The following is a 19,076-nucleotide window of genomic DNA, read 5'->3' on the forward strand; positions in this document are numbered from 1 at the left end:
GGCACCTGACTGGATGGCTGGTGAGGACTGATGTCCAGGGAGGGTGTAAGCAGCCAGAGCTGACGAGACCCTAAAGAGTGCGTTTCCTGTGTTCTGCCCTCACTCTTTCCTGATTCTGAGCTGCTCTCACACTATGTCCATCACCTCATGTGGTATCTAGAGTGACGCTCATGCTCCCTCTTTCCAAAACATAGAGTTAATTCTAACAAGTAGAATAAGGGTTTTCTATGTCGGACACTTGGAAGCCCAAAAATATTAGGTCCGAAATGAATGATTTTTGTAGAGTCACCCAGGGCAGAACCAAAGGAGCAGCACAGGGCTGTTTACTCACCCAGGTAAGTACTATAAACATATTATCAAAAGATGTCTTTTAGAAACTGCAACCAATTTAGAACAAAAAGTTAAAAAACATATTTCTTGCATCGAGTATCCCATCTTTATTTCAGTTTTCTGGGGAAACTCTAACTCAAGGTGTAAAGACAATAAGAAGGTGATTAACAATCCAGCCAGAGTTTTTTTTGCCATTCATGTTAATGAAGGTAAGGGGACCTCTGGCGGGCCTGAATTTTGTTTGACCAATCCTCTGTTTTACTTACATTTTAAATTTTTTAAAAAAAATTAGTCAGAAGGGGGCATCAATAGTGAATTCCTTGACAAAAAGCAGTTAACCTCACTCGGTGAAAATGCAAGGTGTAGCCCACATAATCATACCAGAGATGCGCATGAACAAGTGGTGCTCCCTCTGTGTGCTTCTTCCTGTTCCTTCCTGTTCAAGAATGTCAAAGGAACGCGCTCCCACAGGGAAGCTTTTCCTTCAGTTGGTGATATAAGATTTCTAGGCAGGAGAATATAAAAGTTGTAAGGAAGACCAGGTTTCTCATGACTCCATTTCTGTTTCCTCTTCCCCAGTGGAACCTTCGCAGTTTCTTACCATCTTCCAGGACCAGCAGAAAATGAACATAGTTCGGGTGAGTTCAGTTTTTAATACCTGTTTATTTTACAATGAATTTATAAAGGCTTAAGTGTCTCTGTGTTAACATGGAAAAGTAGGAACAGAAAAGGATCAGATGCATTCAGAGAATTTGTAGAAATAGAGATGAACAGCAGAGCAAAGGTGGCATGACGGTATGTGCGGATTCTGTGATCCTACAAATTTACTAAATTGTAGCTCTAAATTTACTTCTGAGATTTTTGATGTCCTTCAGTGTCAGAAAACACTTCTTTAAAAGCTGACATTGGTGAGAAGGTAAAGCAAACTTTTCATTATAGAATGTAAAGACAATTGAAGATAAAAATATCTTTGTTTATTTCAAGTAGGTGCTTTAGTTAACTTTCCAGTAATAACCCTACAATAATATAAAACTTTGCCTCTACTTGTATTGCAATAAAAATAGAAGACTTAATGCTAAGTATCAACATTATTTTTCAGGAACCCCAGCACGGTTGAATTAAGACATTTTTTGATGAATCAACTGAATATCCTTAAAATTACCCTGCATAAATATTTTGAGTACCTATGATATTCAGGTTGCTCAGAAGACATTTAAAAATTCTATTCTTTGTCAAATATTTCAACACTTCTCAGTCATACCTGCAACATCTGCATGATGCCTTGGTTTCTCTCCCCATTTGCCTGTGATCTTATTATCAGAGACTTGATTATAATCAAATGCATTGGGTGTTGTCTAATCCTTTCCTTACTTGACTTTTCTGTATCACTTGCCTCTACTTCTCTTTTTCTTCTGGAACATTTCTGTTAAGTGTCTGTGACACCCTCCACTAGCCCTGTCCTTCCCTTGCTGCTATCTTCATGGAGTCATTTTCTCTCTGTTGTCCTTTCACATGGCTGATCCCCAGTTTTCATCCTTGGCCCCTTAATCTTCTCTATTTTCCTGTACTGATTTCATCCTCTCTCATTTTTTAAAAACAGCTCTATTGAGATTCACTTCGTGTAATGCCATTCACCCATTTAAAGTGTAAAATTCAATTATTTTTGTAAAGTTTATTCACAAATATGTACAAACATCACCACAGTCAATTTATAGCATTTTTTAAATCACCTTAAAAAGCAACTGTAAACTTTACCTTCCCATATGCCATTTCCCCCTCCCAAACCTCAAGCAACCACTAATCTACTTTCTGTCTGTAGATTTGCTGAACTACTTTTCATATTATTTCATGTAGGGAAGTTTTGCGTTTGACGCATTGTGTTTTTATTTATTTATGAAAGTTTTAATTTTCACATTTTTGCTGGGCATAGCATTCTTGGTTGACAACCTTTTCCTTTCAGCACTTAGAATATGTCATCCCACTGCCTCCTGTCCTTCATAGTTTCTGATTAGTAATCAGCTGTTGCTGATATTGTACATGATGAGTCACTTCTTTCTTGCTGCTTTCAAGATTGTCTGTCTGTCTTTTTGACAGTTTGATTATCATGTTTCCACGTGTGGCTGTCTTACTTCAAGTTTATCTCGCTTGAAGTGTTGACTTTTTTGGATGTGTAGATTAATGCTTTTCATCAAATTTGGAGACTTCTTGGCCATTATTTCTTTAAATAGTCTTTCAATCTCTTTCTTTTCTCTGTCTGGGACTCTCATTTTCTATACATATACATATACATATATATATATATATATATATATATATATATATATATATATTTGTAAACGTGATGCTATCCCATAATTATAATTATTTTTTATCACTAATTTTTCTTTCTGTTTCTCACACTGCAAACTTTCAATGGACATCGTACAGTTTGTTCATTCTTTCACCTGCTCAAATCTGATGTTGAACCCCTCTAATGAAAGTTTAGTTTCAGTTATTGTGCTTTTCAACTCTTGAGTTTCTATTTGGTTCCATTTTTTTTTTGTTTTGTTTTGTTTTTGTTGAGAGCCCACTGGCCCATGTGGGAATCGAACCCGCAGCCTTCGGAGTTAGGAGCACGGAGCTCTAACCGCCTGCGCCACCGGGCCGGCCCCTATTTGGTTCCATTTTAATGTATATCCTTTTATTGATTCTCTGTTTAGTGAAATATTGTTCTTGTACTTTCCTTTGTTCCTTAGATATCCTTTCATCGATACCAACTTCTTTGACCATATTTGAAACAGCTGATTTAAAGGCATTGCCTAGGAAGACCAACATCTGCTTCCTTAGGAGCAGTTTCTATTGATAACACTTTTTCCTGCATGTGGGCCTTACTTTCTTGTTTTTTTTTCTTTGTGCAGCTTTTTGTTGTTGTTGAATATTGAACATTTTAAATAAAATTATGTGGCAACTTTAGAAATCAGAATCTCTCCCCTCCACAGTAGTCATTCTTGAAATTTATTTGTTTAGTGACTTTTCAAAGCTAATTCCATAGAGCCTGTGTTTCTTGTGATCTGTAGCAGTTGAAGTCTCTTCAGAAATTTTCTTCAATACCTGGAATCTCTAAGTCTCCCATCTTTGCTCTGTGTGTGTCAGGACATTCCTTCAACAGTTAGTCAGGTAGATTACAAGTCTGCAGTGGCTTTTACTTCTTATACCAAACCTCATGTTCACTTAGAGGTGACGTATGTTTCCTGAGCATGGTCTCAGCCATGGGTTTGTGCACAGCTCTATGCATGTATGTAGTCTTCTAGACTCTCAGAAATATATATGAGCTTTTCAAAATCTTTATTAACATTCCATTCCCCAACATTTTGTTTTAAGCTTCTTGATTATGCCATTGTTTGCCCCTGCTGTTATCTACCACCTCAGGTAGCTACTAAGTTAAATAAATGCCTTTAAATGTTTTGACAAATGCTTCTGAGGATAAGGATTTTCACACATACTATGTAAGTTCCAACTTAGCTCAAATAAAGACATCTTTGTAAGTAGGATCTTTCAGAGAACCACCAAACAGGCCAAATGATGATAGTTTTCTGGGAACGAGGCTCTGATAGAACTTGAACCCAGTTCTGCCCCTCCTGCTGGCTGCAGACTACTGCAGACTTTTAGAGAGAGAGTTATTGGAACAGGGTAAATGAAAAGGATACGATATCACTGTTTGTACTGTGATTCAGTCATTTTCTTGCATATTTCCATGGATTGCTTTTGTTAACTTTTATAATTTTTTTCAATTTTTTTTTTTTTTGTAGAGGAATTTTCTGGGATTCCTACTTCAACATTTTCTTTCTTTGTTTCTTTGTTTCTTTGTTTCTTTCTTCCTTCGTTTCTTTCTTTCTTTCTTTCTTTGTTTCTTTCTTCGTTTCTTTCTTTCATTAGTTTCAGGTGTACAAAAAACTTACACCCCTCACAAAGTGGTAACTCCCCTCTCCCAAACTACTACTTGGCCATAAAGAATAATGAAATCTTACCGTTTGCAACAATACGGATGGACCGAGAGCTTATGCTAAGTGAAATAGGTCAGACAGAGAAAGATCAAATACTATATGATCTCACTTATATGTGCAACTTAATAGAACAGAATAAATGAGCAAACAAAACAAAAATAGACTCAGAGATATAGAGGAAAAACCTCATGTTTCTAGATGGGAGGGAATGGGATTAGAAAGTCATAATATTGCCAAGAGAATACAAAAGACAGTTTGGGGACTATAATCAATAATGTTGTAAAGATTTTGTAGGGTACCCAATGGACGCTTATTAGGGAGACCGCTTCATGGACTGTGTACTTGCCTGACCACTGCACTGTACACCTGAAGCTGAAGCTGAATAATATTGAATGTCAACATTTTCACTTCCATCACTTGTTAGCATGATTTCTTTTAATCCATATGATTTTTATTAAACCAAATATTAAAAAGGATGGAAAAAATGAAAAAAGAACAGTGCTACTTTTCTCACTAATTTTTTAGTTTTGAAAAATAAAAACTGCCAGTTAAATTTTTTTTATTTTTTTAGATCAAAATAAATTTAATCAGAGGTGTTCCTGTTCTTTTATTCATTTGTTTTAGTTTCCTGCTACTAGCACTGAGCTTCACACAGAGAAGATATTCAATCAGGAATACTGAAGACTTGAATGAATGTATCATTGAATACGTAACACTGCCAAATTACTTGTTTTTGTCCCCTTATCTCTTACTCTACTTTTATTTATTTATTCATTCATTATTTATTTATTTATTTTATCAGAACACTAAACGTGAGATCTATTCTCAACAAATTTTTGCGTGTACAATTCAGTATTGTTAACTAGCTGTACAATGTTGTACAACAGATCTCTATAATTAATATTCTGCTCAAATGAAATGTTTTTGTTACTTTTAAATTTCTTCTTCTGAGATTTCATTGTTAGTATATATGAATGGACTTTGGTCATTGATTTTGTAGCCAGCAACTGTACTGTATTTGTTTATTGTTTCTAATATCTTTTTTTTGGAGTCTTTAGGGTTTCCTATATATCACATCATGTCATCTGCAAAAAGTGACAATTTAAACCTTATATTTGAAGGAACTGCAAAAAGAACAGCAAACAAATCCCAAAGAGAGTAGAAGGCAGGAAATTATAAAGATCACAGAGGAAATAAACAAAACAGTCTGAAAAAAATACAAAGATCAATGAAACCAAGAGATGGTTTTTCTGAAAAGATAAACAAAATTGATAAACCCTTTACCAGACTCATCAAGGAAAAAATGAGAGGACCCCAAAAAATGAAAATCAGAAATAAAAGAGAACTGACACCAGAGAAATACAAAGGATTATAAGAGAATATTATAATTGTATTTCAACAAATTGGACAATATGGAAGAAATGGATAAATTCCTAGAAACAATCTTGCAAGACTGAATCAGAAAAAGAAAATTTGAACTGACCAATTACTACTAACAATAGTGAATCAGTAATCAACAAGCTCCCAAAAAACAAAAGTCCTGGACCAGATGGCTTCACAGGTGGATTTTACCAATATTCCAAGAAGGATTAACATCAATCCTTCTTACACGGTTCAAAAAATTCAAGAGAGGGCAAAGCTCTCAATTCATTTTATGAGGCTACCATTGCCCTGATTCGAAAACCAAAGACATTAAAATATAGGAAATTGTAGGACAATAACCCTGATAAACATACATGCAAAATCCTCTACAAAATATTAGCAGTTCAGCAATACAAGATCATACACCACGATCAAGTGTCATTTATTCCTGGGATTCAAGGTTGGTTCAATATCCGCAATTCAATTAACGTGATACACCACATAAACAAAATGAAATGCAAAAATTATATGATTATATCAATAGATGCAGGAAAAGCATTTGACAAAAGCTAGCATCCGTTTATGATTAAAAACTCAGCAAATTGGGAATAGAGGAAACAAATCTCAACATAATAAAGGCCATGTATGACAAAACCACAGCTAATACCATCCATAATAGGGAAAAGCTAAAAGCATTCCCCATAAGATCAGGAAGAAGACAAGGATGCCCACTATCATGACTTTTATTCAACAGAGAATTGGAAGTCCCAGCCACAGCAATCAGTGAAGAAAAAGAAACAAAAGATCCAAATTGGAAAGGAAAAAGTAACTGTAATTATTTGCAGATGACATGATACTATATAGAGAGAAACCCAAAATTTCCAGCAAAAAAACTATTAGAACTGATGAATGAATTTAGTAAAGTAGCAGGATACAAAATTTATATTCAGAAATTGGTTGCATTTTTATACACCAATAGTGAATTATGAGAAAGAGAAATTAAGGAAACAATCCCATTTACAATTGTATCAAAAAATACTTAGAAATAAATTTAGCAAAGGAAGTAAAACACTTCTATTAAAAAAATTATAAGGTATTGAAGAGATAAAATAAATGGAAACATGTATCATGCTCATGGATAGGAAGAATTAATACACTTAAAATGTCCATACTACCCAAAGCAATCTATAGAATCAATGAAATCCCTATTGAAATACCAATGGCATTTTCACAGAACTGGAAGAAATAATCTTAATATTTATATAGTCCCATAAAAGATGCTGAAAAGCCACGGCAATCCTGAGAAAGAAGTACAAAGCTGGAGGTATCATACTAACTGGTACCAAATTATACTTGCATGTCTGTGGGACAACGTGGCTGTCAGAGCATGGAGTGTTTGTCCCTGGGGAAGAGCGCTTGTGGTCACTACAGTTCATGGAAACCAGCCGGCAGGCTGAGGGGCCACTGGCAGATATAAGGAAGATGACTTACGCTCATTTGGGAAATACAACAATCCAAGTGGCCAGGAGCACAGTCAAAGACTGATCCTGCTCCAGGAATGAGCATGAATCTGTCTGACCTCAGAGAGGCAGCCGAAGCTATGAAGCCCTTGGGTCATTCTAGATCTGGGTGTTCCCACCTGTGCCCTTGGTGTGAACACCACAGAAAGTGCAGCTGTTTGTATGTGGGACACTTCCTGAAATTCCTTCCTGTGAAAGTTCATTATAAAGTGTATGAAACTGCAAATAATGTTCTAATCTATCAATGGGAATCAGTCTAGGTTAACATTGCAGACCGATGGATATGGCAAAGATCTGTACCCTTAAAGTATTAAGAAGTCATCACATAATTGCCTCCCTCCACATCATGTTCTACAGTGCCTGTTTTATTGGAATCAGTGTGAGACCTGTGTTAAATAAAAATCTATTTTAAATCCAAATTTGTAATATATCCTAAATATCATGTGAGAGTCTTTTATCTACAGATTAAAAATCACTTGATTTTCAGCTGAATGTTTCAATGTAAAATATTTTGAAAACAAAGGGATCTGGGTTTTTTTTGTTTTGTTTTTTGTTTTCTACTTTTTGATATTTATTTTGTCTGGGAATATATAAATGGTAAAAAAAGTTTTTAAGATTTGTGCTAAGTGATTTCTATTAAAAATAAAATACAAATAATCATAGAGTCTGGAAATATTATACCTTTTAATAGAGTGATCCCCCTTGATTTCTTATTCTGGGATAAAAGTGCAAGTTCATTCAATGAAAATTAGACACACGAATTATTTGAGGCAATGTGTGACAGATGAATGTGCAATGATTGATGGGAATGTTGCCTTAATACACACTGTTCATTGCAATTTTGCACAGCTTATTGAACTATGAATTCCTAGAGAAGAACAACACATTCAACATGTTATAGCAATCAACTATTTCTTATGGGCATTTTCAGTATTTCCATACTTTCTAGCCTCTCTGAGCAACTTTAATTCAAAAGTCTAAAGAATAATAGTTTATTTCAACCCAATTAAAGTAGTCAACATGAAAAAGATACTTTCCTGTATGAACTTTTCACGGTTGATTCCATTTTGTTCTGATCAGTATATTTACCAGCATAAGTTGCGCCATAAAAACAGATCTGATGGAATATTACATGATATCTATGACCATATTCTATGATTTTATGATTCGATGATATCTTAAGAGAGTAGAGTAGAAAAACTGATAGTTACATATGTTTTAATTATGGAGAACAGAAAACGTGAATGTCAGTTTAGTTCACGAACGAGACTATTTCATCAGATATATTCGATTACTGAACAGAGAGGGCATTCATAACTCCAGAAAATGATTTGCATTTGATTACTGGTCTGTCATAAAATTATTTATCATAATGATGATGATGATAAACCTAAGAGAAAACAGGTAGTACTTACCACATACCAGGGACTGGTCTAATTATATTGACTAATTTAATCCAAACATTATACTTGGAAAGTGGAATATCAAATGAGAGTGATTGTGTTTTGTTTTAGAATGTGTAGGGAGAGCTTAACTGACATTCATTATCTTCGTTAGGAGAAACCATTTAAAATCCCAAATGGCCTAAAACAAAAAGCCATTTTATTAGTTTAAATATGTTTTTCCCAGTACTGCACTCTTGAGGATTGATATGAGAAATGTTCACAGCAATTCCAAAGAACAAGTGAATGTCTTGTTGAAATCAACAGTCTAAAAGAGTGCTCGTGCCTGCCCGGCTCCTCTCAGAGAAAGGACCGTGATGCTATCATCCCGATGGATGATCTGCGATACTTACCCATGACAGCTGTCATTAAAATAGATTTTACCAAGGCAGGGCACACACAGGTTGCTTATTAAGAGTGAGCGATATGTAGTCTCATGTAAGTGCATCTTTTGTAAGTTGTTGGATATGTAATAAATGGGGCCTTTCATTATTCATTATTATAATACAAATGTTGATTAAATGTACACTGTCTATAATCCAGAAGTTAAAATAGCCCTTCCTCAGTAATTTTAGTAGGCTGTAGGTATCTCAAGCATAGACTAAGTGATATGTTTTGTAATACTTCAAAATCATTTTAAACAATGCATCCATTTTTTAGCTCTGTAATGAATACAAAATGGATCCCAGCTGTCTTAGAAAAAGTGCATTTCATAGCATTACTCATAGCCTGTCCTTTTCAGTATGTTAGCGAAACATGAGGACTGTGTTGTTCCTGGAAACGAGGAATAGCATCACCTGAGGGCATGATAACCTTTCAAGGAATAATATTAAGAAGTCTAATTTTGCCTCATAATGTAACAGGAATATTGCCAAGAATTTGACTTTTTGTGAAAAATCCTCACATGATTGTGAGCCTGTTAAAAAAATAAAACAAACCCACAAATGTGATGCAAGATGTTATATTTTAAATACTATGCTAGTAACCTAGCCCTTGGGGAGGCGAGTGTTAAGTCCAGAGTCCTCTTTCCTGGTTTATTTCATTCCTAGAGTCCATTTGTTAATGTCATTATTATATTTCAAAAGTAAACAAGTGAGCCCTCTAAAGTTCAAATCTTGTCCCTAACAAAATAAAAAAACGCGACAGTTATACCATTTGGCTGTGCGATAACTATAAAATATTTTCTCTCCTTGGAGACTGAGTATTTAAAATTTGTTATTCTCAAGCTGATGGAAACCTATAGAACAATTAATTTTGTAAATCTACACGTGGAATTTATAATTTGTTTGTTCAGAGGCAATGACATTACAAAAACAAAAATCCTCAAGCATTTCCCAAGCAGGGAACCCCACTGAGTGTAATGCTGACAATGAGTGTCTCGAGGATTTCAAGGGGGCACATGAAGATTCCTCTCTTGTGCTGCCTGGTGGCTAAGTGATTTCACGTTCACTCGGAAGAACTTGTCAATGGGTGATGCTCAGGATCCTGAAGAACGGATGTGAGGTCTCTGGGAGGTCTTTGTGCCGAGTCTCTGTAGGGTATCTGTGTAAGGTCTGTGTGCAGGCTCTGTGGGGCAGTGAGAAGTCTCTGTGTGCGGTCTCTAGCTGAAATCTCTGTGTGAGGGTTCTATGTGAGGTCTCTGTGAGGCCACTTGGGTTGTCTCTGGGTGAGGTCTGTGTGGGAGGAATCTTTGGGATGTCTCTATGAAAGGACAGTCTCTATAGAAAGTCTCTGGGAAGTCTGTGTGGGTCTTAGCATGTGATCTCTGTGTGGCAACATGAGGTCTCTGTGGAAGGTGTCTGTGAGAGGTGTCTGCTGGGAAATGTCTCTGTGAGGTGTCTGTGTGTATTTTGTGTCTATTGAGAGTATCAGGCGTCCGTGTGTCACCTGTGTGTGAGAGATCTCTCACACAGGAGAGGTGTCTCCGTGAGGTCTCTGTGTGTCCCTGTTGGGAGGTGTCACTCTGTGTCATTTCGGTGTGAGAGCTCTCTGTGTGCATCTCTCGATAGTGCCCTCACTGTACCTTATGGAAGACTGAACCGCAGCAGATGGGCTGAGGGACTTGCTCCTTCCTGATCCTTCTTCCTCAGCGTCCCAGTCAAATTGTGACACTTCTACTGACAGGAGCGTGGGGTCCACATCCAGCTCCCCCCACCCCCAGCATTCAGCTCTCGGTCCCCTGAGAGGACACCACAGCAGCCAGGCTCAGGTTCCCTGCTCTGTGCCATCCTCTCCTGTGCTGCTGAGGCCCGGGGCCCTCTCTGCCCTGAGTCCCACCCCTCACACAAGTCCCGGCTATGCTGTCACTGCTGTGCCCGCCTGGAGGCCACTCAGGATTGGAGCCCAGAGGCAGGACCTGGCTCCAGGGAGAACCTGTGGCATGAGCAGGTCTGTGACCATTGTGCCCCTCCAACCCCACTTGGTCCCACATGTTGGGGTCCTGACAGTCATGGGGGAAGGGCCAAGCTTGCTGTCATCTGACAGGGCCACTCCTAGAGCAGGACTGTCCACCACTGTAAGGACAGCCCTGGAGCTGGTCCCCTGTGCTCTGTGTGTGTCATATAGCGCAAAATCGCTCTAGAGGAATTGCTCCTGGTCTCCCTGCTTCCTGTGTGGTCAGGGGATGGGAAGGAAGCAATCTGTGCTGGGAGCAGAGCAGGCAGGGACCACACCTGAACTGCACCCCTCTTCTTGACAGGTGACGTCCACCATCCCGTGTGACAAATACTATCTGATGTCCTCTTCTGCTGCTGACTTCTGGGATAAGCCAGAGTGGAGCCTGGAAAGACTTAGCATATGACAGCAAGCCATTCTCTTGGCCTTTTAAGTTCCCGTCTCTCCCCTGGAGCTGTCCTTGGGCCACGTGTTTATGGAAAGATCACATGACTGGGAGTGATACCCTAAGTTCTCTAGTCCAGGTTTTTCCACCTGTTGTTCAATCTCCTCTCTAGATTCAGGAGGTGAGGACGTGCAGGTTTATTAACTGTTGTGAAGACATGAACCCTCCCTGATTTGCTTTACTTCTGCCAATTTGGCCTTAGATGTAGGTGGCTTCTCTAGGTCTGCAGTCTCGGAGATGGAGTACGTGGAGACCTGGGTGGGGCCCTTCTCTCCTCCCAGGCCTGTAGGTGGTGATGGGTCATCAGGGCTCCTTGGTCACTGCACATTTATGGTCATCCTTGTGCCACTTGCCTCATTCCCTGGATCCAAACTTTTCAATTCACCCATATCCCACCCCAGGGTCACAGTATCTGACCGTGAAGTATGTACCACACGGTCACATCCCATCCCGTTCTTCCCCAACTCCTCTGGGGTTAACGGAGGGGAAGGCAGGTGACTTGACCATGGCCATTCATTCATTTTGGGCAGACAAGAACAGCCTCATCAGCCTCTCTGACGCTCCCACCTACAAACACAGAGCAGATAGAGCCATCCTCTCTGGGTGCTGAGGGGTGGCGGAGGGTGAGCTGTACGTTTTATTCAGGCTAAGTGAAGAGGGGTTTACAGGGCCACCTCCATCCCAGACTTCTTTATGGAGAGAAGGGGCCTTAAGGGCAGCTGTTATCTACTTCCTACCAAGAGATCCAGGGGCAAGATTCTCTTGCTTCTAAACTCAGGTCCCAGCAGTCCCCTACCTCCAATTACCATCCACTTGACTCTCACCCTTCCTGGGGACAGAGTGGGAATGTCCAGCCCTGTGATGTGCCTGTAAACATATCCCCACAGCAGCATAAAGTGGAACACAAAATGGAAGCAGGAGAAAGACGGGTGGAAGCCGATCCTGGGGTGGGGACTTTATGGGCTTTTCTCATCTCATTTTAGGGTTGTTTTTGTTGTTTGTGTAATGACAGTATTGTGGAAACATAAGGTGCAATGAGGGGACTTGGGATAAGGAATGAGTTTACAAGGGCAAGGTTAGCCTCCCTCCATTGCACTCTTTTTCTAGAGGCCCAAACACATACCGAGCACAGCACAGACAGAAGCCACACCTTTTTATGAGCAGGAAATCATATATTGGGGAACATTAAGTATCTTCAGTGTGCTAATGAGAAAAACGTTTTCTCTACATGGACTGATCTTTGTTCTCTGACATGTTTTCCACTAGGAATGTCTAGCTAATCGTGTTATGAATGTCCAGGCAAGACACCTACCCGGAAATGACAAATCCCCGGGCAGTGTTGATGGTGGCCTGGAGCACCTGGCATTCTTGGCCCATAGTGACAGGGACTGACTGGAGACCAAGTCTTCTTGGGGGACAGGGATAAGAAGTGACTGAGGCCCATCTGCTCATTGTGGAATTGGACACTTTTCAAGCACTGTCTGTGTCTGACGTGTCTGTCCCTGATGGGACAACTCTGGTCACTGGAGTTGGCCTGGTGACTGCAGGCTGTATGACTCCTCAGTCTCCCTTGCTCTGGGTAGAAGGGAAGCCTGTGGTAGCAGAAACACCCACATACTGGGGCTCGGCATTCCTCTTTGTGCTGATTTAAATTCTTTGCATGACGTTCATGGTGAATGGCCATTTTCTGCTCTAGAATCTGTCCCATAGCTGTCATGAGCGCTTGAGCCTCCGGAGTCTCGCCATCCACAATAGATTGACTTTTGTCTGGTCCTTGACGCTGGGCATTGGCTGATTTGGGCTTGCATGTTTGCAGCGCATCCTGACCTTTAAGGTTTTTATGGGGGAAAATCCACTGGAACATGGTCCTCATTCTGCTCCCGAAGCAGCTGTGTGGAGGGCCATCGTTTTTCTCTAGCAGCCAATGGAAGTATTTCCTGTTGACAGAACCTATTGTTCGCTTAACCTTGGTAGAGGGTCTTGTACTTTTGGCTTGAGAGGTCCCCAACTTTTCAAGCCCTTGTGCATGTTTTCCTGAGTTAGGCCCCCTGCCGTCCTCTGTCTTGTAGGTAGGGGCAATCACCTTGCTCCAATTCTTCCAAAAGTCTTGATGTTTTGAGATCCTGGACTCCTGCCGCTCTAGGCTGCCCCTTTGGGCTTCCGTGAGGCCGCATAGCACCTGGGAAGCTACCCTGTCTGCAGTGGGCACTTTCTGAGGATGGCAGTGGGGCACCTGAGAAGCCAAGTTGTTGGGAGTAACGGGTTTATATGTGGCACAATCTTGAGGCTGGTGTTCTGACTCTAACCTCAAGTTGGGCTGATATTCACTAACAACCTCTCTGTGAAGGCATGGCTCTCCCAGATCCTGGAGTACAGATATTCTCGGGAATAGGACACTTTTGCTGGTCCCTGGAGGCCCTAAACTCCTCAAATGCACATTTGTGTTTTGGGGGTTTGTCGGCTCATTGGCTCCCAAGATGACTCTAGACTGTGGGTGAAGAGCAGGGGACAATTTGGCCTCCACTGTCTCGCTGGCCTCTTTGGCACTCCCAGATTGGGACCCTAAGTTCATCTCCTTCATTGTTACCCTATGGCAGGGGTCTCGTGGGGCTCGACCCCCATTCTTCCCGCTTGGCTGATTCCTGGCCATTGGTAAACTTGAACTGGGCTGCAGATTACCCCGCTCGGTCCACTCCACAGTCCCACTCTGCCAGGTGATTGTGAGGGACTGAGAAGGTGGCCTGGCTTCCTGTCTAGGCAGAGAGGCCTTTGGGGGCCCATGGCCATCAGTAAGTGGGGTCCCTCCGCCCACCCTCTGTGTTTCCTCGCACACAGGTGAGGGGCCAAGGAGTGGCCTCACTAGGTTGGGACCCGACTCTTCTGTTATAATCTCTCCTGGATGGGCCTGATGTGCTTTGCCTAGGAACTGTGCAAACTTGACGATGGTATGGGCCCCAGATACACAGGAGGCTGAGAAGGGAAAGGTGAACTGCTGAGTGGACGAGGGTTGAGCCTTTTTCATCTTAAAGACACTGATGAACTTGAGGACCTTGAGGGGTAAGCCCCACCTGTGCCTCACCCAAAACCTTCTGATATGTGCTTCTAGCAGCTCTCGAGTGTCCATATTGAGGAAGGAAACCCTGTGGGTGGTGTTCACTGAGGACTCCCAGCCCTTCAAGATGCCCAGGTTTCTGGTTTTCATGTGAGTGTCAGATTTGGCAGAAACGTGGTTGACAGCAAGCCAGGACCGACGCACACTCACAGGGATGAAACCCTCGCTGATCTGCCTCAACTTCCTGCCCAAATGGCCTTTCAGGAGTTTTTCTTGATTTTTGTCTAAGCTCCTCAGCACATCACTTCCTGAGTCACTTCTCAAAAATATCAAGTTGCTTTCTGAGTCCTCAGAGTCTGCCCCAGGAAACGTCACTAGTGAGCCTTCTGAGCCCCTGGAGAAGTCCTCTGGGACCTTCCCAAGTATATGCCCCAGTTCCTTGCCCATGTCCTGGCTTAGCTGGAAATCCATCTTCTGTGCATCCTTGCTGCTTTCACCTGTGGACGAGGAGGGCCCTGAGGGCCCGTGCGTGCCCTGTGCCTGACACCTCCCTGGTAATTTGCCCTGAAGCTGCCCTAGTTCTAGGGACTCTTGGACCTTGCGGGGCAGCTCCCAGTGGTGTTGGATAAGCCACTTCTGCATGTGTTGCTCCAGTTGGTTCCGGAGCTCAGGACTGATGGGAAAATTCTCAGGAAGGATGGAGACCCCAGGATTGTCCTTGGTAATGTGGGACGGGAAGATACTAAAGACTTCCTGAGGTCTTTTGCCTACAGACGATAAGGCCTGCCCACTTTCTAGTGGCTCCTGCAACCAGGGCCGTTCTGGATGTTGAATCTCAATTGGGATGAGAGTGTGTGTTTTATTCTGGGCTGTTGGGCAAGATACTCCACAGACCCCGATCGGGGGTGGAGATGACGATGAAAGGATTGGTAGAGAGGACTGGAGATGTGCCTGGGTCTGGACCTGAGCCAGAGATGAGGCCTGGAATTGCCGCATGGATGGAACTGGGGGTTGAGATTGGAACTTCAGGTGGGGCAGGGACTGGGAATGGGAAAGCTGTGGAGATGCTTTAGCCTGCAGCTGTATTGGGCAGGCATTCAAGATTCCATTGAATAAGAAAGACGGAGACTGTAGCACGGATGGGTTCTCAGAGATCCAGGCAGTAGCCACCAGGGATTCACTGTGCAGAGAGGGGAGACCCCAGAAAAGCTGGTTATATTCCTGTTGAAGACAGTCCCCCAAGATCTTGGGATTTGAGAGCTGCTGAGTACCAGGCAGTTGCTCTGGTTTGCTTTTTAGGCTCCAGGAGTGTTGGGGAATTTTTGTGGCCTGCTCAGCACCCAGTGATTTCAACATATTCCCCACAGAATTCAGGTGGCAGTCTGGGCTTGTTTGTTTTGGACATGATCCGTCTTTTTCTCTTTCCTTCCAAAGCTTTATCTTGATTCTCTTTGTGACTTGTATGTCCAGGACATTCTGGTCACCAGAGCTGAACAAAGAGAGGCTACCAGCCTCTACCTGTCTGTCTGTGGGGTCTCCCCTGAGCAAGGCCTCTTGAGGGTGATGGGACAGGTGTTCTTGCTGGGTCTCACACTGTGATGAGGTTGAGAGGCACAAGGCTTGGGTGGCTGTCGGCCACCAAGACAGGGTCGAAAGGCGACAGCTTGTGTGACCAAGGCCTGAGGTGGTTGGGCGTGGGACAGGAGAAGCGGACCCAGGTGTGTGTGGAGATGAGCTCTGAAGGGCGGTGCCTAGTGGCGGTGCCATCAAGTCACACTGAGGAAGAGTCAGAGCCGATTCTGCTGGTCGGGGGTCAGAGGAGGCTGTCGGAAGTCGAGGGCGGGCCTCTGAATCAGGCCGGCATGAGGCGGAAGGGGAAGGTGCACGTGGCCGGAGTGAGAAAAGGGGCAGGTAAGGCTCTGGCGGCTGAAGGGCACTCAGGGATGAATGGACAGGAACAGAAGCAGAGGAGGTTATGGGGCTTGGTGAGTGGGCGAAGGCCAGAGGTGGGGGGTGTTCAGTCAGAGCAGGTGAGGAAGCCAACGGGGACGTGGGAGGAGGAGCATCTTCCACAGGCTCCCCGCAGGGTCTGTGGGTTCCCTCAGGAGCTGCTTTGCACACCTTACCAGGGGGGTCTTGACATGAGCCCTGGTGCAAACTGCCCTTGTCCGGATGCCTCCCCAGGTGGCTGCAGGAGACAGAGGCACAGGCTGTAGCCAGGAGCAGGTGGGGCCAGGAGCGCTGGGAAGACCGGGGAGGGTGAGCACCTCGGGTTCAGGGTCTCCACAACCCCCACCCTGACTTCACAGTGCCCCTGCTGTCCCTCACTCCAGGGCTGTAGCCACACCTCATCCCTATGTCCTCTCTGCCCCCAGGGTCAGTCCAATGTGGCCTTCAGCCCCGGGGTCACATCATGGGCTCAGAAGTGGAGAGGACCCAAGAGAGAACTGGAAGATACTTTACCTTCGCAGAAGAGAAATCAGGTGCTGAGCTTCATGAAGTTCATGCAGACAATTTCTGCACGCTGGAAATCAGGAGACTGGGTCATGTGGTGAAGGCAGGGCCTGGAGCTCTTAGAGGAGGCTGAGGGCAATGGCCCTTTAGGGGACACGCCTGGGAGAGTGGACTGTGGAGCCCAAGCATCAGGGTCCCGGGACACATGATCCCTAGCAGTGATGGCAGGCTCAAGAGCTTTGTCATTTACAAAGAGCTTCCACATCCATTAACCCTGAGACCCTCGCAGCTGCCCTATGTGGAAGGAAGGGCAGGCGACAACTCACAGTCTAATATGAGCACAAGATACAACGTGCCCACACAGTTGGACCTGGAGGTCCCACCTACCCATCGGCAGTATTGGCTCCCCACAACCCAAACATCCCGCATGGCAACCCCTGTTTGCCGGTGCTCAATGCTTCACTCTGAGCACGGGATCTGGGAATAATAGGGGTTCTGATCTCCTTCCCAGGAGCCTCCCCAAGGGCTCTGTTTTCTGAGTGACGGCTCTTCCGCTGGATTCTGGGAGCCGTGGAGCTGGGCCCTCAGGGACAGGACAGGTGGGGTGATCTGTGGGGGACAGGGTTGAGGGGCAGAAGCTCACCTGTCAAATCTCTGCTTTTCTTCCTGCTCCCCCGCCTCGGATCCACTGGATGCTGAGAAACAACAAAATATGTGGGGCTGGGACCCCATTCTCACTCTCTTCTCTAGACAAGCTGCAGCCTGATGCTCAGTGTTCATGAGCAGGACTTTCTACATTTAACTAATAAGACTTTCTGGGTTTTCCTCTTTTTATTTATTTTTTTTTTGAATTACAACTACTTTTATTTTCTAGAATCTATACTCTCTAAGAAAATAGTTGACAATTGTAACATAAATTTAGTAATAACAATATGTAAGATGAAATAAACTTATGTTGTAATTCTTATCCTACTTTTAAGACAAAGACTCAACCCAAACTGGATTTGGAAAAAAAAAACCACTAGGAAATTTTGATCCCCATTCAGGTACCAAGTATTGTTCTATAGTAAAAAGCTTCTGTAATGTATAATTCTTGCAAGAAAGTTAGAAAAAACAACAAAATAGAGAGAGAATGACCACCTGGAAAACCTACTATTAACATTTTGGTTTATAAACTCTCCAATTTTATCTTCTTTTTTTTTTTTTCAGTTTCATGTAAGTTTTTGTTTTTTTTTTAAATTTTAATTTATTAGTTTCAGGTGTACAAGACAAGGTAATACTTACACGTTATTTTTAAAGTAGATAAAATGTTTGTTTTTCTACTTTGAAGGGTACTAGAAAGTATTCTCTATGTGAGACCCACCATGGTTTTCTTCCATCGCTCTTCCTATGCTCAATAAATACACCTTCTCAGACCTGCAGGCCCTGTGAGCTCCATCAGGTAGGACTCTGCTGCCCGAGGCCAGAGCCTCATTGCAGCCTCTGTTCAGAGGCCTGCAAGGTCTCCAGCCCCGACAGAGGACAAGAAGCTCCCCTGAGACACCAGCCAGGGGAATGCAGCTGGTGAACCAGCTCCTGGGGCCTGTCCCCACACAGATCCAACTCAGTGTCCAGTCCTCGGCCGCTGGTCACTGCCCCTGGCACTGTGCCCTGGAACCCTGCACCACACCTGGACTCCTGGTCCGAGGTCTCAGAGAGAAATTCTCATGCCCGCTCTCACCCCTGCCCCCTGCCCCTGCTTGTTCCAGAAAGATGATGTTCTGTTCTTTCCTGAGAATCCCCATCTCAGGAGTCTCTCTGGGTGATTTAGAAAAAATGGAAATAAGAATGAGAAAAATGTAATCTCTGTTGGGCCTGGGCCAGGGGTTCCTTACCTTCTTGATGTTTCGTTTCTTTGGTGGTGGTAAGAATGGTTTACTCTTGAAGAACGTCAGTAACAGGAGGAAGAGCCCCACTCCACACAGGAAGGTGAAGATGGCATCAGTCACATAGGGAGTGAAACTGGAGCTTAGCCATGTATCAACAAAACTTCTCAGAGAAAGGAGAGGATTCTCCATCATCTGAATCACACTGCTCCCTCAGGCAACAGAACAC

General features: G+C 43.0%; 2 protein-coding genes across 2 annotated transcripts in view; one reads left to right on the forward strand and one right to left on the reverse strand.

Moving 5' to 3' along the window:
• The window catches only part of LOC308504721 (uncharacterized protein), a gene marked incomplete at its 5' end in the record, with an annotated part of 79,105 nt that extends 71,222 nt beyond the window's left edge, over positions 1-7,883 (forward strand). The window contains 2 exons of the mRNA XM_081065908.1: positions 910-968; positions 4,938-7,883. Of these exons, the coding sequence (XP_080922034.1) occupies positions 910-968; positions 4,938-4,994 (116 nt within the window). The 3' untranslated portion in view covers positions 4,995-7,883. The remainder of the gene's footprint in view (positions 1-909; positions 969-4,937) is intronic.
• A 2,200-nt stretch (positions 7,884-10,083) lies between these two features.
• LOC308504722 (spermatogenesis-associated protein 31A6-like) lies at positions 10,084-19,039 on the reverse strand (the record flags this gene model as incomplete). The annotated part of the gene is made up of 4 exons (XM_081065909.1): positions 10,084-10,203; positions 12,789-16,716; positions 17,446-17,591; positions 18,857-19,039. The coding sequence occupies 4 exons, from the start codon at positions 19,037-19,039 to the stop codon at positions 10,084-10,086; spliced, it is 4,377 nt and encodes a 1,458-aa protein (XP_080922035.1).
• Positions 19,040-19,076: the final 37 nt, after the last annotated feature.

Source organism: Rhinolophus hipposideros, assembly GCF_964194185.1.
Source record: "Rhinolophus hipposideros genome assembly, chromosome: 11".
NCBI lineage: Eukaryota > Metazoa > Chordata > Mammalia > Chiroptera > Rhinolophidae > Rhinolophus > Rhinolophus hipposideros.